This window comes from Zootoca vivipara, chromosome 14, assembly GCF_965207765.1.
Source record: "Zootoca vivipara chromosome 14, rZooViv2.hap1.1, whole genome shotgun sequence".
Lineage (NCBI taxonomy): Eukaryota > Metazoa > Chordata > Lepidosauria > Squamata > Lacertidae > Zootoca > Zootoca vivipara.
In genome coordinates, this window is record NC_142597.1 from 14,852,271 (window position 1) to 14,876,489 (window position 24,219).

At 46.0% G+C, this 24,219-nt stretch overlaps 1 protein-coding gene across 1 annotated transcript in view; it reads right to left on the reverse strand.

Moving 5' to 3' along the window:
* The window catches only part of KIRREL3 (kirre like nephrin family adhesion molecule 3), a 733,484-nt gene that overhangs the window by 63,467 nt on the left and 645,798 nt on the right, over window positions 1–24,219 (reverse strand). Inside the window, exons 8-9 of the mRNA XM_088657681.1 lie at window positions 9,005–9,153; window positions 7,579–7,706 (exon numbers count right to left, since the gene is read on the reverse strand). Of these exons, the coding sequence (XP_088513807.1) occupies window positions 7,579–7,706; window positions 9,005–9,153 (277 nt within the window). The remainder of the gene's footprint in view (window positions 1–7,578; window positions 7,707–9,004; window positions 9,154–24,219) is intronic.

Here is a 24,219-nt window from a genome sequence, read left to right on the forward strand (position 1 = left end):
GAATTTTGTGAATAGCATCATGAATGCATCTAAAAGATTCTACAGCAGTGTGGTTTTTCACATTACACTTCCTGTGAAATATCTGAAACAGGTATTGCTTTGGAGTCCACAACCACACCATTCAAATGCAACATAGACTGAAGTGGGAGATGGACACTCTGAGATTTGCTTACTCTCTGCAGTTGGTCCTACCCTGGCAGAGGTTTGCTGGCTCCCTGCCTCTTTGACCCTTCTGCAATCCACACTGCCAGGAACATGGCCCTCTTGCCCACATCGGTGCAATCAGCAGCTTTATTAAAGCTTCCTAAGTGCTGAATCAGGGAACTTTAATGCAAACCAGTCAGAAAAATCCAAGCTCCTGTGGTATTTAGAAATATGATGAGTCTAAAACAAATATGGCCTTTAAGAGTCAACTCTAATTGCCTGCAGAAACAGTTGAGGCTCGATGGCTAATTTTCCACATATACAACGAGAACTGTCAGGATCTGTTGGCAGCTACAGCGGGCAGACATTAACTTTCAGTGTTGGGATTTACATATTGGGTGATGCTGCCCCTTCACCTTTCTGCACAGGGCAAAGCAGAGACATCTGTCAACCTTCCCCTGCAGGAGTCTGGATTATGTTCCTACAAGCCTGCTTCCTTTTGCCTTTCCAGCATGTGCTTGCTATGTAAACACAAACTCACACATTAGCTATTGGCATTGCCGAGTGTCTGATCTTGCAGCCAATTCCTCTGCTCATTCTGGGAATTTACACTGATGCTTAGCAAACCACTTAATGCCCTTAGCAGTACTCAGAGATATTGCAAAGGCTGCTCATATCAGAACTACTGTGTTTGCAAAAGTATTGAAACTGAAAGAGTCAAGTTTTTTTGTTCAGTTTTTAAAAGTGACAAATCTAGGGCTCTGCAAATGTCCCACAGCAGTTTCCAGTGAAGCAGGGAGCAGGGATTCAGGAACATCCATGTCGGTGATGGGGAGAAAGTAATTTGACACCTGGCTGTGGAGAGGTTGTTTAGGTTACTTTTGCTGAGTCAGACCATGAATCCATGTAGCCCAGCATTGTTGACACTGATTGGCAGCAGCTGTCCAGGGTTTCAGACAGTGGTCTCTCCCAGGCCTACTGGAAACCTTTTGCATGCATGCTAAGTATGTGCTCTGTCACTCAGCTATGACCCTTTACAGCTGAAAAGTGATCCATAGACCCCCCTCCATTTCACCCTGCTTTCCAAACTTCTTTAAGGGTAAAAGCCACATACCGGTAAAGAGAAATGCATTGCAAAATTCAGAGAAAAACCTTCAGCAGATGAGTGGGGAAAAAAATTGATGAGTGCAGAGGCTTTTTGAGGGGCCTCTGCCTACTACCAGGAGCAGCAAGACAGCATGAGAAGGAAATTGGGATGCTCTGCCTTGAGAGGAATTGAGCAGGCTCAGGATAAGGAATGGAGAGCAGGGCTATCTTTGGAGAACAGAGCCAGGACTGAAGCATGGACATATAATTTCCTCAAGTGTGCTCAGGTGAGCTGATTATTCTCTCCGAACAGCATGGTTATCCTGCCTTCCCCTGGCAGAAATGGATCAGCACTAATGCCTTTTATCATTTCTGTGTAGGCTGTCATCTTGTCTAGAACTATGTGGTCCTCGGAGTTGCACAGCACAGTCATTTGTCAGCTAGAGGGAGCTAAAAGAAAGGCCAGGAGGACTGCAAGTCATTTGTAACACCTCCCAACACCCAAAAAGACAGACTTCTAACTTGATTTGCTCAAGGCTGAGTAGGAGATGCTGAGCAGGATATTTCAGAACCCAAAAGAAAGAAACGAGGTAAGGGTCACGAAGGGGTGGTGGTTCCCTTTACCCTATGAATACTGAAAAGATAAATGATAAAATTAGAAGAAAACAAATGTCCAGTGCACTTTTTTGCACAGGGAAGGGACCTTAGCTCTGTTGTAGGGCTCATGCTTTGCATGCCAGAAGTTCCTGGTATCTCTTGCACTAACTGAATGAATCATCTGGTGCTACACTGGATGCAACCCCATGTGGGCAACCTGTGGCCTACAAAAACCATGGAGACCTGCTGTGAGGAGTCAGACCATTGGTTCATCTAGGTCAGTATGTCCTACACTGACTGGCAGCAGCTCTCCAGGATTCAAGAGTTGGGTATATTGCCAGCCCTGCCTGGAGATGCTGGGGCTTGAACCTGGGACCTTCCTCATGCAAAGCAGTACTCTACCACTGGACTATCTACCTTCCTTGTGTGGTGACAGGGCTCCACATAATGCATAAGCCTCCCTTTTCAGAGTTCCCAATCATGTGGAATTGCTGTCTACCTATGATGGACTCATATAGCAGACATGCATTTCCAAGTCTGGATGGTGTGTTCAGTGTCTGCAGAGAAGAGCTCTAACATTGAAAAGGGCATGAATTCTATGCTGGGGAGGTGATCTGAATGACAGCAACAGTAGAACAGTTCTTCAAAGGCTAAGCAACACTTGGAAGGTTCTGTTCAATCACTATCCAAGATGCCTAAGACACGAAGTCTTAGGAGACCCAGCCCACTTGTCAGACCAGATCAAGTGCTGTCCATGGTGCTAAGCATAGAGGTGAGTTTTCAAGTCAGTTGCGAAGTGGCCCCAACATCACAGACCCAAGGCTTGTTATGTGCTCTTTTAAGATCTGTTTGCCCACTCATTAATATTTAGGATGTAGATGACCTTGTAGTATCATACTTTGAGCTCTCTTGCACCCCAATAAGTACATGTGACTTCCCTCCATTAAGGTGTAATGTGACTTTCACCTGCTCTAGTTACTCACAGCACTTTCACTGAAACAGATGCATAGATAGGATATTGGTAAGTCTCTAGCATGACCTGGGCTGGTTCATACATGCATGCTGGACTCTTGATTTCTCAACACTTAGTTATTCTACTCAACACTTGATGATTAGCCAACAGTTTGCATGAATTAACTCCTGAAAACCACTTTCTCTGTAATATTCAGTGGAGGATGGTCAATTCAGGGTAATGAGGCCCTGCCCCAACTTCAACCTGTTTTCTTACTTACAACTAAGAGTGGCTCCACCTCCCGTACTGTTGGTCTCTCTGCCTTCCGCCATGCTAGTCTCAATGAGCACCAATGACTACTGGTGATACAGCATCTGTCACACATGCAAGTTATCACTGCATGCTGAAGCTCCTAGGTGATGAATAGGCATGCACAGTCCTAGGAAACTGGATCCAGGACTGGGTTGGTGCATGAGAAACAATCACTGCCCTGTCAAGTGACTGCTTTCAAAAACTGCATAGAGACGACAGACCAGTCGTTGTACGGGATGTTCAGTATTTTCAAGGCACAGACATTCATTTTAGAACTCCCTAGTTTCACGGGACTCTATAGAGTATAGATAACCACAGACTTCTCAAACCTGTAGCTATTAAGTATGTAATCGAGCAGAAGTAAAAAAAACAACCCAAAACCTTCAATGGCCAGGAGGCTGTTTGTTCTTAAGCTTTAGCTGTGCAGTGCTCTGTAAGCAAGGACTGTTCACAAAAAGAACCAAATGTGGAGATGGTTTACAAAGTTCCACCTGTCACAAAGAGGCAAAGCGGTTGCCTTGGCCTTTGGTTAACCCAGATGCTGCTCATAATGGGAATCAATTCAACTTCTATTAGGGTTACTTTGCAAAGATCCCATTTGAGCAGCGGAAATGTGGAAAGTGCTGTGACTGCCATGGAAACCTACCTTTCATTTCTTTTTATTAGTCCAGTTACATAAACCAGCCTCCTTGACCTCTGCTTGGCCTAAAATTCCCCCTCTTTTCTTTTAAAGTGCTGAGAACAGTCACTGCCATTTCTGGACAGCCACCACTGCCTGTTGCCACCAGTGCAGTTTGCAACCAAGAAAGGTTGGCCCTTCCATTAGGCATGGCGAGGCGGGCACCTTGGGTGGCAGATGCTGGAGTGCAGGTTATGGTGGAGAGATGTTGAAGCCTAGTACTGTTTCTGCCAAATGGCCCACTGTGTGTGCTCCCTCACCTAGCTTGCCACCCCTTAATGCTAGCTCAATTAGCTTCTTGACCGTCTCAGACAGTCCGGTGTAATTGCTGCCTCCTGTTGCTCTTATCTGGAAGTCCCAAAGTGATCAAGCATGCCCACATATTTGCCAGGCCCAGAACTCCAGGCAGTGAGGTAACGAGCCTTTTCACCACCCAGCAGCAGAGTGGAAAGGGCAGGTGACTGCATGGTTCTCAACACTGGGATAAAATCTGGGGTGGCCCATCCCATCTCACTGGGGCAGAATGAGACACTGTTGCCTCCCCAGCTGCTAAAGCCTTGTTGACTGGGGTTCTATGGTGGCAGTTTCTGATGAGATCTCATGAGATTTTGCTAGAAGGCGCTGCCATGCAAACCCGGTGGCAGGGTGGGGTCCCTTTGGGGGTGTTGCCCTGCAGGATTCTGCTGTCCAAGGTGGCTGCTTTAGTTTGCCTCCTGGGTGGGCCAGCCCCGGTTGTGAACACTGGGATAAAATCACACATCACATGAAAGCACAGAATGTGGAATTGACTACAGAACATAAGTTTCCTCAGAGGGTTGGTCCCCCCCCCCACCCCGGCTACAATAATGATGCTCTGAGTTCACTGCAGGATGCAGCAGGCATGCCCAGTTTTGTATACTGCAAGGTGGGCCACAGATCGTTCACATGTTTGATCCACCAGCTCAGCAATATCTCCTTGTCCCTTCTGAACTGCAAATAACACTGATATTTGATCCTGCTGCTGTGGGAATCGCCAGCAGAAAGCAAGAGCAGCGAGGCTGAGAGCAAAGGATTAATCCAATGAACAAATCCAAGAGTCCACTCTATGACTTAGACTTTGCTACTACTCAATATTTACTTTCACAGGCTTTCCATAACCACTCAAAGAACCTCACATGAGATGTAGTGATATGGTACACAACTATCTCCTGTACTGCTCAGTCTTCTGGCATTATTATTATTATTATCATCATCATTATTATTATTATTTAGTTGCTTTATATAAAAAGGTCTCCAAGCAACTTAAGACAAAATACAAACAGATAAAATAAAACAAATACCAGAAGATTTAAAAACAAAGTACAACACAAAATTCCTAAAACATTCATCAAACAACACACTAAGAAAGACAAGTCCTAACCCACTCTGCTAAAACATGAGCACCACAGCAGAGGCTAACTTACCTATCTCAGTAAATAATCCTGGGCCCTAAAAACTGACAATGATAGCACTAGGTGTGATTCCATGGGAAGAGCATGCCACAAACCATGTAGTACCATTCCCTGTTCTCTTCATCCTCCCAATATATGTGGATATCTGCTAATTGTGTGCCAAGGCGCCATGACCCGCAGTTCCCTAGTGGATAGTAAGTACACGGACATGATTATTTAGGTTTATGTGTTCAAATAGGGGTTTGGCTTAGGCATTGAGTGAAGCCAGACTACATCTTGACTCCTGCCCATCTGCAGGGAGTCCATCTAAGGGTAAACCACCAACAGGGGGAAAAATAGGGGCACCCTGAGGGTCATGGCATGGCCTTAGCCCACGTCCGGGCATCGGACAGAATCCACACTTCTGGATTCCTTTAACAGGATATCCCTAATGAGGAGGGGCAGGATGAGGCTACAACCTCCCCTCTATCCAAACAAAGGCTTATCCAGTGGCTAACCTCACAAAGTTGTGATGATTGCTACAAGGTGGACGAAAACCAAATGGCTGGTGCCAATTTGCCAAGTGGAAAAATTCCAACCCCGCCCCAGCAATATGGTGGCCAACATTTGTCTGTAGCAAGGTCATGTCATAGCAAACCATAAAAAGAGGCTGGGTGTGTAGGGAGATCTGGTGGTTTAAGTTTCCCATGACCACGCCTCTCGCTGGTGCCCATTGGACAGTGGGGCCACCCCTGGGCAGGGCACCACCAGACACTGGCGACGTGATCCGGACGGCAACAAGGGGGGCCTCTATCTCTGCCCCCCGTCAAATCACTGCAGGGGCCCCAATGCTGCCCACTCAAAAAGTTGAGCAGACCTAACAGATGACAACACTGTTAGGATTCTTGCTCTGTGTTTGTCATGAGATTGTTGTCTATCACATGACAGTGTATGTTTTCATTCCACAGATTGGGAAGTGACGGAGACAGGATGTTTTGGTATTACTGTGTTCTGTGAAGTGGGACTATTGTCCTTTGTTCTTTCTCTCTTTGCTGTCTGATGAGAAAGAGGAAGGAGCTAAGTCAGAATGCTCCGAGTGTATTATATGTAAATAAAAGTAGATTAGCCAAAATGCTGAGCTATTGAGTCTGTTACGTGAACCACTAATACTCTGCAGGATCCCTAAGTGTGCTAATGCCTTTTGGTATCAGTCGCTGTGATGTTCAGGCTGGAGAAAGCTTTTGAAGCTCCTGAACTATCAACCAGGAGGGAGAGAACATGCCAGTCGGGCATGTGTCTCTACAAGGGTAGGGTGATCCTAACATGGCTATGGGCCCAGCACTCTTCCACTGCACCACTCTGCTTTGGCTAAGGAGGGTGCTAGTGGACCAACAAGGTCTGCGTGCACTATCTGGTAGGGTTCTGTAGCTTGCCTTCCAGATACCTTACCCTTTGCAGCCATTTTGACCTTGTGTACTGCACATGACTTACATTTCATGTGAAACCTGCAGGGTTTCTCCCACCCCACCCCCCCGCCAGATCACTGCAGGGGCCCTGATGCCTGGCTGCAACACCACCCACCCAAAAAGTTGAGTGGACCTAACAGATGACAACACTGCAGGCATCTGCCAACATGAGCTCTGGCCTACAAAAGCTTTGTACTGCAGTAAATTAGATTTGGAGTATGAGAACACTGAATGAACAGCTGTACCTCCGCTTGCAGGTGTATGTGGGGGTGAGGTCCAGTTTCAAAAGCTCTTCCGGAATAACATCATTTGAAACCTCTGTGCACATAAAAAAATTAGCACCTCAGAGAAGAAGACTCTATCCCACCCATTTGCCAGCTTTTCCTGGTATTCTGCTTGCAGGGAGTTTGTAGTGCATAGTAGAATTCCAAAAAGTGGGTTCACACCTGCCGTCTAAAGAAACACAGTCTATCCTACCAACTAGTTCTGCCACATGCACAGATCTGGGTTGAGTCTTTAATGTGCTACAAAACACGCCCAGACTTCCTGCTGCAGATTATCTCTTTGGAACAATGCATTACCTCAGGGTTCATTACAACTACAGTGAAGAGTAGGCCATTATTCTTATCCCTGCCTTGTAGATGGGCAGGTGGGGGAAGGGCTGGTGATGAGGCAGGAGATTATCAAAGGCTAACCCAGTCTTAGGGATGAGCTCAGATTTAAATAATGATTCATGTTCATAGTTGCTACACTTAAATAAAGCAGAATGATGTGTGGACGACCCAATATAAATCCATCACAACGCTGTGTCAAGAAAATGTTGCAGAATATAATAGCAAAAATGACACAACACAAAACACTAGTCTGGAGGGCACTCGGCACTCAGCCCTCAAACTTCCCCTCAAATGTTGACCTGATTTTAAGCATCCTTACCACGCCTGAGCCCCGCTTCATCCAGACGATGGTCAGAGATGGGTTTCCGATCCAAGCACAGTTAAATACAGCATCCGATCCAAGGTCAACAAGGAGGGACTGTGGTTCCGTCATCATGCGTGGCCCAACTATAATAAGAGATATGTCACAGAATAGGTATCTGCAGAACAGGACAGCAATGAAACTATTCTTCATAGCAGGTAAGGGAAGGAAAAGGCGATAAGGGACCATGCAATCATCCAAGGAGAGACATAATGCATGAATTAGATATCTCCCTTATTGTGGCTTTAGACTCTTGACTAGAGGAAGAAATGGAGGCTTGAAGCCTAATCCAGAGACATTTATTCCATCTCTTCCAAAGGAGCTTTGAACACATGAACACATGAACTTCACAAAAACAGAAAATCATTCAGATAGGGTGACTAAGGCATCATTTTCATAGTTCCAGAACTGTGGGTCCCTAGGAGTTACGAAAGAGTCTCAGGCTGTTGGCCTAAATGGCCAAGGCAGTCTAGCTTGGAGCAGCCAACCTGCCATGTGGGCAGGTGGTACATGCTGGGCATGGTCTGTGGTACAAAGAAGGAAGACATTGCCAAGCTACACTTCTGCCTGCCTCTCCAGTGCTGCATTAGTTCTGTGCACCCTGGCTCAACACACTGGGTACTGGGTAGGCATAGCAGACAAAATTGGATCAAAGCAGAGGGCAGGGGTGGAAAACCTCTGACCTGTGGGCCCCATTTGTCTCAGCAAGGTCGATTCCCCTGTCCACCTACCCCACACCTGACAGCATATGTCATGCAGGTGTGGGGAAAGTAGAGATGAGGCTAGATTGGCTTCCTTGTGGGGAAGAAGCTTTGCAGTCCCTTGCTCAGCACTGACAAGCATAGGGCCGACCCCAAAGGCCTTGCACTGTGGCTCCCAAGCACCTGGCAACCAGTCAGCTGTCATGAGCTTGGGATGTGCCGTGCCAAGAACTTTGACAGGTAGGCAGGACAACCTGATGTCAGATGATTGACAAGCAGGTTGTCCCATCCACCCATTGAAGCTAGACTGCAGGGGTGCGGACAGATGAAGATCTGGTGCATTGAGTCAAAAAGAGTCCCCACCCCTGATGTAAAGGGTTGCATCTGTCCCATTCAGAGCACTTCATGGTGACTTGCCACTGCGCAGGACAAAACTTTTCCACCTTTAGCACAAAAAGCTAATGTGTGTCTGGTTTTCTAGGTGAAGGTTAACCAAAACAACAGCTGGACCATTATTATTTAGGTCCTTTCTCTGGCTTCCTTTTTCATCACTGATGAATCGATTGTCCATCTCATTCCCTTAAGAAACTGCACCGTTATCATCCACAAGGCAACTCTCAAATTACGAAGGATTAGCCCTATCACATAAACTCCTAATGGTTCAGCAGCTGAGCTGTACTTACAGTAGACATCGACTGTCCTGCTGATGTTCGTGCTGCCCAAAGCGTTGGTCACCTCGCAAGAGATTGGTTCAAAAAAATAGGTATGGTCAACAATGGTCTCATAAGAATCCCCCGATGCTTCCTTTATAATGTGTCCCTTTTTGGCCCACCTGCAGAAAGACAACAAGGAGAAGAGCAGGGCTATGTTATAAAGGCATTGCCATTTAAAACAGGTTTCACTGTACAAGGACCATACAGGGAAGGAGAGGTCAAAACAAAACCAAGTTAAGGACACAGGGATAAAAGTCCAATTCAGGCCACTCCCAAGGCCTGATACACCAGTGTTTCTCAACCTTTTTTGGGCCACGGCACACTTGTTCCGTGAAAAAAATCACAAGGCACACCACCATTAAAAAAGTTAAAAAATTTAACTCTGTGCCGCCCTATATTATAATTATGACTGTAAGAAACACTTGCCAAATATTGCTTTCTGGCGGGTCAGTGTTGTTTTTGGCGGCCGCCAGGCTCGTTTGCACTGAGCTTTGGGAAAGAGGAGGAGAAATATTGCTTTCCGGCGGGTCAGTGTTGTCTATTGGCGGCTGCCAGGCACGTGACAATGCAAATCGCCCTTCTCGTCGCCGCACGTCGCGGCACACCAGCCAGCGTCTCGCGGCACACTAGTGTGCCGTGGAACAGTGGTTGAGAAACGCTGCGATACACAAGAACAGGTTGTGATGTTGTACTCTGTGTGAAACACCATTGTGCAGAAGCTTCTCCAGCAAATTTCTCCGTGCCACCAAACACTGTTCATTTCTGGTGGCTTGCGGAGAGATGGATATAAAGTGCTGGATCAGCCAGTCAATCACAGATTTGTTTAAAACCATGTCAACAAAGAACTGCTGGTTCAGCATGGTGAGTCACTGTGTGCAAATTGCTTGCCCTTTATTTATTTTATTTTATTTAGTACATTCACACCCCACCGTTCACCTTTTTCCAAATGGCAGATTTAGGAATCTATGACAGCCTCCCATCCAGACCCTGACTTGCTTAGCTTTCACAAAGCAGATACACTATGCACTCGCTGACCATGCCATGGAAACTCAACATGTGAAGCAGCCTTCATGGCAGTGGCATGATGAGTAGCCCTCAAAGAGCACCTTTATTGGCCTTCTATGAAAAATAATCTAGGGATTGCCTCCTACTCCTCACAATTGGTGAATAAGAGTAACCTCATCCAAGAGGTCCCTCTCATGTTTTCCCATCATAGGGGAGAGTGGGGGGCAGGCATAGGCAAACTCGGCCCTCCAGATGTTTGGGGACTACAACTCCCATGATCCCTAGCTAACAGGACCAGCGGTCAGGGGTGATGGGAATTGTAGTTCCAAAACATTTTGAGGGCTGAGTGTGCCTATGCCTGGTGTGTGGGGTGCTTGCTGCTCTTACACTTGGCAACCCAGCCCCACCAGTCTCCATGCATTGGGGCTAAATGCCTGAAGCAGGGAGCCAGGACTGCATGTAGAGGCTCCTCAGGTGACTTAGAGACCTGATTGGTGCAGGGTTCTAAATGGTGCAGCCAGCCTCCAAAAGACTGGATCATCAGGAATGCAATGGAGGGGACAGAGGTCAGCAAGTGTGTCCTTCCTCTCCCGACACACATGGTGGAAAGCACCTGAGGGAGAATGTCTGGATAGGGATAGACAGTGCAGGGGTGCCGAGCCTTTTTCAGCCACATTCCCTTAAGGGCAACATTCTGAGGGCCACATGACAAATGGTGCCTTTGTATAGTAGGCTACTCTCCCCCTCCCCGCCATCTCCATCCAGACGAGCAGGAGGCATTGCAATAATTCAGTAGCATTTTCCAGCTAGGCAAAAATGGTTGGGAGTACAAAGCAGGGTCAATAAGGGTGTGGTCTGGGGAGAGGGGCATGACCTGGAGAGACCAGGTCAGACAAAGAGAGGCAGACAATGAAACTTGGAAGGCCGTGTTGGTCCCCGGCCTAGAGTTCCCTTCCCCTGGGCTCATGAGCGAATGTGGTGCACTGGGTCAAAGCGTTGGGCTTACAACAGACTTGGGTCCCAATCCCCATTCAGTCATGAAACTCACTGAGTATCCTTGGGACACTCATTCCCCTTGCTGCTTAACTCACATTATTGGGTGGTTCTGAGAATGAAATGGGATAACCCCATGGAAGCATGGAAAACACCCTACACACTGAGAAGAAGCAGCAAACCAAACCAAAAGTGAAAAAGGACTAAGAAACAAAGAAATAAGTTGCTGAAAGAAATCACAATTGCTTGTGTTGTAGATCAGGTGATGCGTGTAATGTGTAACGATTGCTCTTGTATTGTATTTCTCTCTCTCTCTCTCTTTTAAAAAGGGTTGGCCTACAGATAATGTAAATTAATGTACGGAACTTAATGGAATAGACCTTTTTTTTTAAAAAAAGTATGTTTTGCTTACTCAAGAGTCCAGTGCAACCCTTGGACATACATGCTATTCTAAACCACTTGCGTTCTGATCACATGTGGCAAACATCACTCAGATTCTTCTGCTGGGGATATTTTACCATGACAAACACCTTTTTCTCAGCCACAGATGGCTGAATCTGCAGACAATGTGGAATTGGAATATATCAGCGGTAGAAGATTTTGCTAAACTATCTCCTGGGGTTGAGACCATCTGTAATGCAGATTCCAACTAAGTCATCCTAGGATGTTCATCCATCTCTGCTAACTGAACAAGTTCTCTTATAATTGACTCTTTCTTGACCTACTTATATAACCTGTTGTTTCTGGCAATGTAGCAGAAAGCCACCAACTGTTATTCGTTATCCAAAAAGTGTGTGCATGGGGAAGGGGGCAGAATTGCAGGGTTTTCACATTTAAAAAGAGCAGTTCCTAAAATAAACTGGGTGAGACCTCAGCTCAGGGGTAGCACATGTGATTTACATACAGAGAGCGAAAGACCCAATCCTCAGCCTTTCGTGATTAAAAGATCTCAGTGTGTAAGACTGTGGGAGGTGTGGAATAGAGGAGAAATTCATTCGGTCCACATTGTAAAACAAAGCGACCTAATTTGTTGGTCCCAGGTTAATGCAGGGGCCAGGAAGCAGCTACCTATCGTGTTATGCATTTTTCCTGATTTTGCAAAACAACTCCAGTTAAAATGTGTCCCCAAATGGATATTTTACAGGACAATTGCATTTTGTATAAACTGTGTGCTTTGGGGGAAAGTGTGAACAATTTAAATGTGATGATGATGTTGATCATTATTTTGGGGGGTGGTTGTGCATTTTTATAAAAAAATTCACAAAAGAAAGGATGGAACAGACCTACAATTGTGAAATTAACCCCAAATAGGAATAGGTTGGTTCATCCATTCCTAGGGGGGGGGGGAACCCTGCTTGGGACATTGGAGAACAAAGTCATAGACACAACATACACATGTTCACTTCTCTCCATGTGCACAGATGTTTCATTTAGTGGAACCACTTGCGGACATATGTTAATGCAACAAGAAATTTGTACAAAAGAAGTCAGACAGACACCAAGGTGACAATTGTAACTCTCACCACAAGTCGGCAGGAAAGCACACCCACTCACCTTCCTAGCAGGTACATGTGCCTTAGGGTGTAACTGCACCATGCATTTAAAGCTGTATCATGCTACTTTAAACAGACACTGCTTCCCTCAAAGAATCCTGGGAACTATAGTTTGTTAAGGGTGCTGAGAATGGTTAGGAAACCTTTATTCCCCTCACAGAGCTAAAGTTCTTAAGCATTCTTTCTTCCCAGAGAATCAATCCCTCTTCCCAGAGAACTCTTCGAATGGTAGCTCTGTGAGGACCCTTAAGAAACTACATTTCCCAGGTTTCTTTGGGAGAAGCCATGACTGTTTCAGGTGATACAGTGCTGCTTTAAATGTACAGTGCAGATGGGTCATCCATGTCAAAGTTAAGACATGGGGTAGCACAGGCTTCCTCAACTTCGGCCCTCCAGATGTTTTTGGCCTACAACTCCCATGATCCCTAGCTAGCAGGACCAGTGGTCAGGGATGATGGGAATTGTAGTCTCAAAACATCTGGAGGGCAGAGGCTGAGGAAGCTTGGGGTAGCATGTCTCTCAATGTCGGCGATGGGGAAACTCTGACCTAGGGGTCAAATTAGGACTCCCGTTGGTTCTTAATTTCACCCAGGAGGCCATTGTCCTCCAGCCATGCCTCCGTTCCCCACAACTGTTGTCATGTGATAGGCTGCAGAGAAACAATCTAGAGTCTTGGAATGCACCCATGATTGTTCTACTGCAAGTGGGACTTGCACCCAGTGCCTTTTAAATTTGGTGCCAATAGCAAGTCCCGCTAGGATGGGTTCAGCTCAGGAGCTCCTGAGTGCAGCCAACCCCTGCCTGAAATTGGGTGTGCATTGGCACTGAACCAACCCTGTTTTCCTTCACAGCTGTGGCTAGGGCTGCAAAGGGGGGGGGGGAAGCACCAGGAGTGCACTTCATGAATTGGGCCTGGAAACAAAGCATTGCTACGTGTTCACGCCTTCTTGTTTCTGTGAACAATCTATGTAGCTGCTGCCTTCTGCGCTAGCTGCCATTTCTGAACTGTCTCCAAAGGCAGACCCATATACAGCACATTACAGTAGTCTAACCTGGAGGCTACCAGAGTATAGACCAGGCATCCCCAAACTTCGGCCCTCCAGATGTTTTGGACTACAATCCCCATCATCCCTGACCACTGGTCCTGTTAGCTAGGGATCATGGGAGTTGTAGGCCAAAACATCTGGAGGGCCACAGTTTGGGGGATGCCTGGTATAGACAGCTGAAGCCAGGCTATGTTCTGTATGAATCACAAATAAAGGGCCAGAGGCCAGAATAGAGATTCAGCAAGTGAATGTGCACATTTATAGCAGAAAGCAGTGCTCGCTTAATCATGGTGCTTGCAACAGGGACAAACTGCAGGGTAGAAATGAGCCTAGCCATGCTTACCAGGATCCTGCCCTCAAACATTCTATCAAGGGCTTTCACTAATATGAGCACCTGGTGCTTAAATGCTCACAACACCCGTACAATGGATTCCAGCAGCTCCTGGTTGCAAACCTGGCTGATACTGACACACACATCCTCTAAATCACTGCTAAGCGTAGAACAAACAGGGGAGAATTCTGCCAGTCATGATGATTATTGGACAGGCTGAGCTTCCAGGCTCATAAAAGTAAGAAGACCTGTAGCCAGCCCCAAAGCGCCTGGGAAAATCCAGTCCAAGGTTTGCCAGTTCATGCACTCAGGTCTGTCAACATCAAAACACACAGTTCAGTTCCCCTGGGCTCCCCCCTCCTCCTTTTTTTAATCAAAGGGAACTTTATCCCTTTAAGGCAGTTGAAATAACATTATACTAGAAAGCCAAGCTGGCATTTGAAACATTGCAATGCGAAAATTGTCTTTTGAGGACAGGCTGTCAACTCAGCACTTAAATTAAACTGCTGTTTACCAAACAATAAGCAAATGTGACCTAATGGGGCACCATCTGGCATCCTGCCACACTGGGGATGTCAGAGATGGATAGATGGAGGAACTGACGCTATACAAGAGATTAGATTAAGTATATTTGGGGGGTAGGCGGGCATGTGGTGGAAACCGAAAAAAAACATGGTGGCATCTGAAACCCCTAATAATAATAATAATAATAATAATAATAATAATATGGATGCCACTTTTCTACATAATGTGCCTAAAGTAGCTCACAGCACAAGAGGAACACCACATTATCAATACATCATTACAACACCAGATTAATGTACAATACATTAATGAATAATTCATTTCGACAATATGGGTGTTGTAAGATTTTGAATTCAGTACAAAATAAACCATCAGTCATATAAAATCAACTGCCAATCTAACTTCGTAAGTATCTGCTGGCTGAAATTCAATCCACTCATCACTCAGTAACTTCTGTCTTATGGAAGAAGAGGACATGGTTCAATTACGCCTGATACCCAAAGCAGCATGCATTAAGAGGCAGCACTGATGGAGCACTGAAACAAACAAACAAACAAACAAACAAACAAACACACACGCACACACACACACACACACACACAGAGAGAGAGAGAGAGAGAGAGAGAGTATCACCGCTATCTGTGGGTCATAATCAGAAATGCAAATATCTAGTACAAGGCAGGATAGTGCCTATTACCACATGAAGAGGGAGGGGAGAGGCACCTCCTTTCCTGACTCGTAGCACCCTGCAAACCCATCAGTGTAGCTAAGCTTTGAGCAATGGAACTGGAGCACATTAAACCGACTTACTGTTGCTAAAAGCAATGTTTATTTATTAAGGACATTTTAAACCTGACTTCATCGATTGATCCCAGGGCAGGTTCACAAAACCACTTTAAAAAAATGTAAAACAACAATAAAAACAATTAATTAATATAAAATTAAACTTCCAAAGGCATTGATTAGAGCAGTGGGCTAACATCCCATAAATGCCCAGGGGAACAGGGAGGTTTTAACCTGGAGCTGAAACATCATACTTTCAGGAGGAGGGCACTCCATAATCAGGGGGCCACCATGGAGAAGTCCCAACTGTTGGTGGAAGGAATTGCACTATGTTTGAAACTAGTTTCACGCTTTATAGAGGTGCCAACTTGAATAAAATATTGTGGGGGCCCAGGTAAGCCCCGTCCCACATAATCAATCACAGTGCACACACACACCTTTTGAATGGGAATGCCAATCACAGCTCCTAGGAGTTGGCTCCTATGACGCTTGATGTATCAACTATGGCATACTGATGTTATTTGCAGCAAACACAGTAAGGGTGAATGATACAAAGTTGTTCTTATAACATGTGAGTGGTCCAACAATGGCACCCCAGGCTCAACTTCTGATCATATTGTTTCAACTGGTTAAAAAATAAAACTGTTTTGATTGCCATGTTTCTTTCTTTTCCTTCTTTCTTTTTTACAACCAGCTTGTTTTATTATATATTCTAATTAAGGATATTTGAATGCGCTGATGGTGTTGTTATTGTTCATGTCGGCAGTATCAATTTTGCCAATTTTTCTCAGAAATAGATCAACAATTTTGGGCAAAACAAAAACCTTTGCCAGAAGAAGCTCAACAACTTTTCTGGCCGGATTTTCACTTTTTGAAATATGGCAACCCTAGCTTAGAAGCCATTTCGGCATCTAAGCGGTATACAGGGCCGTCTTAAGCATACCTGGCGCCCTGGTGCCGTGGTGCTATGGATCCCTCCGGCGCCCCCACCCCGCCCCTTTCCCGGCACGGCGGGCGGGCGCAGCACGCAGCGCGGCTACCGCCTGGAGGGCCAGAGCCCTGCACAACCCAGCCTGGCCGTAGGGCCAGCCCTGGGCCAGAGGGCACTGCCTGCCTCCTGTTGCGACGCCCCTGCGTGCAGCGGAGGCAGCCCCAGGCCCGTGCGCCTCCGAAAAGCGGCCTCAAGCCGCTGAACAGCTGAGAGGCGCGCCTAGGGCGGCCTCCGCCGTGCCTCTCAGCGGGCGCAGCAGGCTCAACGGTGCCCCGGGTGGCCTGGCGCCCCGCGCCACCAGACCTGGGCCTAGAGATGGCCCTGGCGGTATACAAATAAGTAAATAAAAATTGTACAGAGGTAGTTAAGTACATACACACCTGTGTATGTACTTCCATGGGTGAAGACAAGAGTGTAACAGTACTATAAATAATTATCACATGAAGTGTGGATTCCATGTTAGAATCAGGGTGTGGGCGCTGGTGGAGGAAGGGGTGTGTGGTGGGCGCGGCCCGCCCCGGGAGTCATCCCTGAGGTGGATGACAACACCGCCACGCCCCCCTGGGATGCTCGTCACGGGTGGCACCCCCCTAGGACGCTAGCCCTGCCCCCGCAGGCAGCTAGCCCCACCCCCAGCTGCACAGTATGTGCACCGCTCTGGGTTCCGGAGCAGCTAGCTCTGCCTCTGGGTGTGGGGCCAGCTTCAGGGTTTGCTGACCTTGGCATTTATCTTGGGCACCAAGTTGGGAGGGCCACCAACCTAAGCCTAGTGGCTCAATGTTGGGTGAGTCTACTGAATGAAGTGAGCTGCAGGTGGTGGAGAGAGGAGAGGGGAGGGGAGGGGAGGAAAGGAAAAGAAAAGAAGGGATAGGAAAGAACTAGCAGCAATTCTCAACACACTTCACACACACACCCCGCCCCAGTTGTTTGAGTACTAACTCTGAAATAAATTTCCATCAATTAGCTTTTAAAGTACGCTTCCCTTTCAGTCTCTAGTTTGATGTCATTTGTTCCAGATAAAAATCAGCGGAATGCAGCTTCACTTTGAGGTGACATTACGGAGCCCTAAGCACTACAAATGTGAGCGCTATAAATAGGAATAATAATATTAACCTGTGAGTGGAAAGGGGTCAGTTTCAAATGCCGACAGCTTATTTATTCGTTTGTTTGTAACTTTCCTTTGTGTCTTCATCTTTTTTTAAAGAATGAATGCCTCACCCTGAAACGGAGCAGGAGAGCAGGGGTGGCAACGCAGCAAAAGAATGAAAGGAAACTCCGTCGCCATTGCTGGGAAAGCAGAGTTGAATCTGCTAGCAAGGCAAGGGCTTTCACAGTCCCGCAGAAGCCTTGCAACATGGCAACACAACAGGGACTGATTGCACACCACTCTGCATCCGCCATCCAGGCAAGCAAGAGACCTTGCCATAGTTCAAGGACACATTCCTGCTAGGCAAGAACTGCTGGGGTGCAAAGCAGGGCTGGTGATGAGCATGGCCTGGGGTGAGTTCTGAGGGCCAGCCAGAAAGGCCTGGAGGGCCATGTATCCCTAGGCTAGCAGGCGAGTAAGGCACATGCCTTGTTTGCAGCGGATTCCTGATCCAATCCCTGGTATCTCTGATGAGGGGGATCAGAGGAAATGTGCTGTGAAAGACCTCTGCCTAAGACAATAGAGAAGTGCTGCCAGTCAGATCAGAGCAGGGGTGGGAAATTTGTGGGCCTTCAGAAGTTGGTAGACATTGTTAAGACTCCAGCTCCCATCAGTTTCAGCCAGCCTGGCCAACAATCAAGGGTGAAGGGAGCTGCAAAATCTGGAAGGCCACCAGTTCCTCAGAGTTGGAAGTAGACAATACTGGGCCAGATGGACAAATAGTTTGACCTGGAGGGCCCTGTAGCTTTCTCCATTATGAATAATAATTGAAGGGACAGAGGAATAAAAGAGAGACACAACAGAGAAATCTTCATGTTTATATCAGAAGGCGAGGCTCAATTGATGGTGCTTAGTAGATGTTGCTGGACTCCAGATGTTGCTGGACTCCAGTAGTCATAAGCCCTATCCAGCATGACCTAGCCAGGGTTGATGGAATTGTAGCCCAGCAGTATCTGAAGGACAACAATTAGCCACCCCTGTTACTGAGCCTTCCCCTAATCCAGATCTGCCCTTAACTGAATTCACTTGGATGTAATTATGATCCACTACTCTGGTCTAATGCTGCTATTCTAACTCCAACTCCAACCATGCCCACTTCTAGATGTATGATGCACCCAATTCCTACATTTCTTTCACCACTCTGGTCACATGGTCCACACTATTCATTGGGGTGGGCTCATGCTACACCTGTTTGCAAGGTGTGTGAAAATGCATCTTTATATTCAGGCATTTACTTGAGAATACACTCTTCTGTTCCTTCTCTTCTCTTTTCTTCTTTAGGAAGAGCAGCAAGTGTCTAATTTAGTAGTCTCTGTGCTAGAGTTTGGGCCAGGGCAACTGTTCCCTTCTCTGACAAGAGATCTGACAAGGGGCAACTGCTGAATGGCTACAGGAAATTTATGCAATGGCTGCAATGAATATAGAATGCTGGTAGCCTGCCCAGGATGTGGAGCAAAATTGCTGTGCACTATCATCCATATTGCAGATTAACAGGGCATCATGGAGAGGCTCTGCCTCTTCTCTGCACTGTCTGCAGGATTGATGGCTTCTGTGCTACCACATATGATTTGCGCAGGCAGGAGATACAGCATATAGCATGTACATAATAGCAGTGACTGAAGGTAGGAACCAAAGTGTTCTGGGTAGCCATGGATGTAGTTTTGCAGAACACCGGGGGAAGAGCATTTCATGTTGGCATTTAAAGGCTGCCATTTCCAATGGAAATGATAGTTCAGGCAAGTGCACAACATTTTCATACATGTGTGAGGAATTATTGTGGTGTGTTCTGTGTCCTGGGATTGTAAGCCTTTTTGACAGGGCATAGACAAATGGATAAATGCAGAGGGGTAACAAAATAGGTAATGTAAAGGTAAAGGACCCCTGGATGGTTAAGTCCAGTCAAAGGTGACTATGGGGTGCAGCGTTCATCTTGCTTTCAGGCTGAGGGAGCTGGTGTTTGTCCAGACAGTTTTCGGGTCATGTGGCCAGCATGACTAAACCGCTTCTGGTGCAACAGAGCACCGTGACATTTACTCAGCATGGGTGGCACTGTGGTCTAGACCACTGAGCCTCTTGGGCTTGCCGATTGGAAGGTCAGTGGTTCGAATCCACACAATGGGCTGAGCTCCCGTTGCTCTGTCCCAGCTTCTGCCAACGTAGCAGTTCGAAAGCATGTCAGTGCAAGTAAATAAATAGGTGGCAGGAAAGCAAACAGTGTTAACAAAATAGTGCATTGCTGTCCCCTGCTCCTGGACCTGCAAAGCCACCCCCCCCACTTTGTCAAAAAGGCTAGAGTCTGAGGCCTGTGATCTGTATCCACAAGTCCTAGACCCATATACTTTGCTTGTGCAAATGCCCTCTCTCAACATTGTTTCTGACCATAAGGAGAGAGACTATCCAAAAGCATGCAGAAGAACAAGTCTTGCTGAAGCAGAGCCAGAATGGATTCTGCAAGGGCAAGTCCCACCTCAGCAACAAGCATATAGATGGAGGTGATTCATATGGCATTGTGTACTTAGACTTTCAAAAAGTGCTGCATCAAAACTCTGGAGTAAGCTTAGCAGTCATGGAACAAGAGAGGCCCTCTTTATAGATCAGTAACTGGTTAAGGAACAGGAAGCAGAATGGGAATAAATGGACAATTCTCCCAATGAGCAGATGTAGAAAGTGGAGTGTCCACCCACCAAAGAAAAAACAGAACTTACCCTCTAGATTATCTAAAATGTATAAAAATATTGCAAATGTTTGTTGGAGGTGTGGAGGGAATGATGGAAACCTATTTCATATGTGGTGGACATGTGATATCATTAAGAAATTTTGGGACAAAATTCATGATGAGATTCAAAAAATCTTGGGAAAGAATATCCAAAAAAGACCAGAGATCTTTTTATTGAGTGTTACACTTCAGAAAGATATTCCACCACAGTCAAGAGAAATCCTTTTATACTCGTTAGCAGCAGCACGGATTGTTATTGCCAAAAAATGGAAAGAAAAAGATGCCCCAAAAATTATAGAATGGCAAAATAAACTCCAGGAATTTGCCGAAATGGCACAACTAACGAATAGCCTGAGAGGAAAAGTTAAAGAAGAATTCGTGAAAAAATGGGATAGGTATAAAAAATACGTTATGAAATATAGTAAAAACCAAATACCAATGATAGCGTTTGAATAGAAACAAAATAATAACAAAAAAAAGGTCACTTGTAGGAAAAAAACGAGGATTAAAGCAATAGGAATGTGAAACCATGGGTTAAAAGAAATAGTATTGATTGTATATACATTCGACAAAGGAAAAAAGTATGCTGACGGAGATAACAGGAAGTCCTTTTAATTTGTATCATTATAATTCGCTATTCCTTTTTATTTTATTTTTTGTTTTTTTGTTTTTGTGCGGGTTTTTTTTTTCCTCCCCTACCTTTCTCCCTTTTGTTGAGAAAGGAGGGTTGAAGATGTGACGTGGAAAATGTAAAAATGTATAGTTGTAAATGTTTGTATTTTGATGAAAGGAAAATAAATAAATATGATTTGGAAAACAAACAAACAGAACTTGCACCTTTTAACTTTTTACTTCTTAAGCTGTAGCCCTACCTGATGCTGATGAGAAGCCTGCAAACAGAAGCCGACTGCAACAGCACACTTCCCCCTTGTGATTCCCAGCAACTGACATGCAAAAGTATACTGCCTCTGACAGTGGAAATAGAACATAGCCATTGTTCAGTGCACACAGAGCCCAAGAATGCATGCAGGTTAGCAGTGGTGGTTGGTGCCCGTTAGGACTGGTGGGGCGAGAGGCAGGGAGCCCCACAGGAAGAGACAGAGCCATTGACAGCAATAGCCACCTAATCCTAGCTTGGTCCCCATCCTCCTCTCTGCTCAGTTCTACCAAGGCAACACTAAAGGAAGCTGGTAGGCAGTGGTATCCTCTGGACTGGTTGTGTGCAAAGAGGCTGGGTGGTGGGGGCTGATGGAGAGCAAACTGAAGTTGGTGGGGCAGTGCCCAATTTGTCCCAATGGATCAGCCCTCACTGCAGGTCAGGAGCAGGGACAGCGGGGTGTGATCCTGGTTCTCCACCTGCACGGTTTCAGCCTGTATCTCTGACCATGTGAAAAGGGCTTGTGGAAGACCTGAGCTGCCAATGGGGAAGGGAAGTGAGAGTCGCCAGAACCGGAATGCTGCTGAGCCTGTGGTTAAAAGTCCAAATCTGAAGGGTGGGGGGCTGGGGGGTGGGCTGAACAGCAGGGCTCTACACTCCAACTGATGAGACAAGCTTTTCAAAAGAGATATATTAACGGTACAGATGTGAGCTCAATTTGTATGCATTTATCTCCTTTCTTCATTCATTTATCTTCACGCCTCCAACAGATGCTGACTAGCCATTTCAGCTTCTCCCCCCTGCTGGGTGATTGGGGTGTGCATAGAAGTAAATCAGCTCCCTCTCCGCCCCCCCCTCCTCCTGCTTCTTCCTTTAATAATTAATCCAGTGACTTTGCTTTTATTTTTGGCCTTGCATTCAACAAGCTCATGAGAGAAGCACTTTTTGTGTGCTTTGAATGCCGCTCTCCTCATCCTTGCTGTAAACCGGAGTGTCTACCTAAGTTTGGAATACTACGCATTCTCCACCTCCCTGAGAGGTGAGGCATTGCCAAGGTTTTTTAAACAACGGCAACAGAATCAACAACAACCCACTCAATTAAAAATGAACCAGGAAGGGGGGGGAGAGAGAGAGATGTGGCCCTTCCAGGCTCTCTATCTGGCCCTTGGGTCTCTCCCCAGCCACATCCCTCACCAGCCCTGCTTGGGGTTTATTGCATGGCTGGAATCTGCCCTTGAGCTCTGATAGTGCCTCTTGCTCACCTAGACTGAGGATAGAGTAGTATGCCTGTGTGTGTGTGGGAATTAGCTCACCGTACAAAGGTTCTTCCCACTTTTGCCTCTGGCCCTGCTGACCACTGGGATGTGGCTCTTGGAAAGTTGCCCAAAAGAAAATGTGCCCTCAGGCAGAAAATGGTCCCCCTCAGCTACTATGTTCATGATTCTTCTCTAAATTGGATCTGGGTAGATGCCTAAAATTCAGTGGTCACCCAACTCTCCCTCATTTTGCCATCTTTACCTCCCAGTTGAGTTTTCCCAGGTTAAAAGAGAAAACAAGCACCTGCCCCCTGTTCTTCTGTTTGTCTCTTCCAGGGCATTTGCAAAGCGCCTCTCCTGCTGCTCTTCACCTTGCCTTAAACCCGCAAATGGGAAGAGTAAATGAGAAGCTTGAATCCATGAAATGAAAAGCCAAAGTTAATTAGTTCCTATCAGCATGATTACAGAATGCTTCGGGGACTGAGCACCTAATTGTGCAGAAAGTCCCATTTTGGGTGATTAAGTTAAAAGCGAGTCTTTTACGGGGCACAATAACTAGCCTCCCTATGTCTCTTCTCTTCCTGGGTGTGGAGCACAATCAGTGAAAAGGGCTGCTACCAGTCTGCGTGGGAAAGAACATTGTGGTCGTTCCAGCTAGCTTGTGATCCAATTGCAAAGCCCTCACTTTGCAAGAGGTGAAATGTGATGGGGCCTACGGGTGCCAGTGTTATGTGATGATAAGGAACTGTGCATTTTCATGAAGCACGCTTGGTAATCCACTTTGTCTAGCCTGCTCCAAGATTGACACTGGGCACCTAAACGTTAAGAATCAGAAATATCCCCTTAGAAGCAGCCTTTCTAGAAAAGCAAGCCAATAGACTGAAACTGACTTGGGGAGAAATAGAAGAGGATGCCTTCACTCCAGTATGGCTCCCCTTCATCACATACACAGCCCAACAAGACAACAACACGAACCCACTGACAGCATATGATTCAATATGACACATGCACAAACAAATCCCGCTGCAGTCAACCAAAGACAATCAACCACACCCTAGGCCACCCCAACACCTCTCATCACCAAGGAAACATAACAGGTGAGTAGAAAAAGAACCTACCTAAGTGATGCTGGCACAAAAAAACCCATGTATACACTAAGTAAAAGAACACAGGCTTTACCACCCATCCCCTCTCTCCCGCCCCCCTTTTCTTCCCAACCCTATACTGCATATAACACCAATGTCTCAAAACAAATGTAACTGATCTGTAGAAAACACAACCTGAAGAAAGAGACAATGCATGTGGTTTTGTAAACGAGGAACACCTTTAATAAAAAAAGTTTGCAATTTTTTATTTAAAAAATCCCCTTAGCATCAACAGGGGTGTGTTAGAATAGAGCCTAACCTTTGAACCAAGCCTTGTTCATGGGGAACAAGTTTGGCAGGGTGGTTAGAATGACATAAAAACTGTGAGTAGGTTACACAGTTTACTGGGTGACCTTGGGCCAACAAACCAAAAATATCACAGCACTGTGGTGAGGACAAAAAATTGGGGTCAGGTAACTTTTAAAATGATGCATGAAAATGTCACACTTAAATTCTATGAATTACTGCATGCATTTCCCAAAAATATGTATTTTGCAATGAGTCTTTTCATAAAATAAACAATTGATATACACTTTAACCATAAAATACATCATTTGTGCACACCTCTATCATACATTCCTTTGCAAAATCTAGAGACGTATGTAATACGATCAGGAGTTGAATTCTGATACGCAAGCAAGTTGAGGGGCATCAAATTGGTTTGGGCCACTACAAAAAGCAGATCAAGCCAATTCCTCCTCCATCCCCTGCAGTGATGGATCAGGATCCTGGACTAGAGGGACCATTGGCCTGAACCAGCAGGCCTCTTCTAATGTTCTTATCGCTGTGTTGGAATGGAGGATGCTTTGCTGAGTGC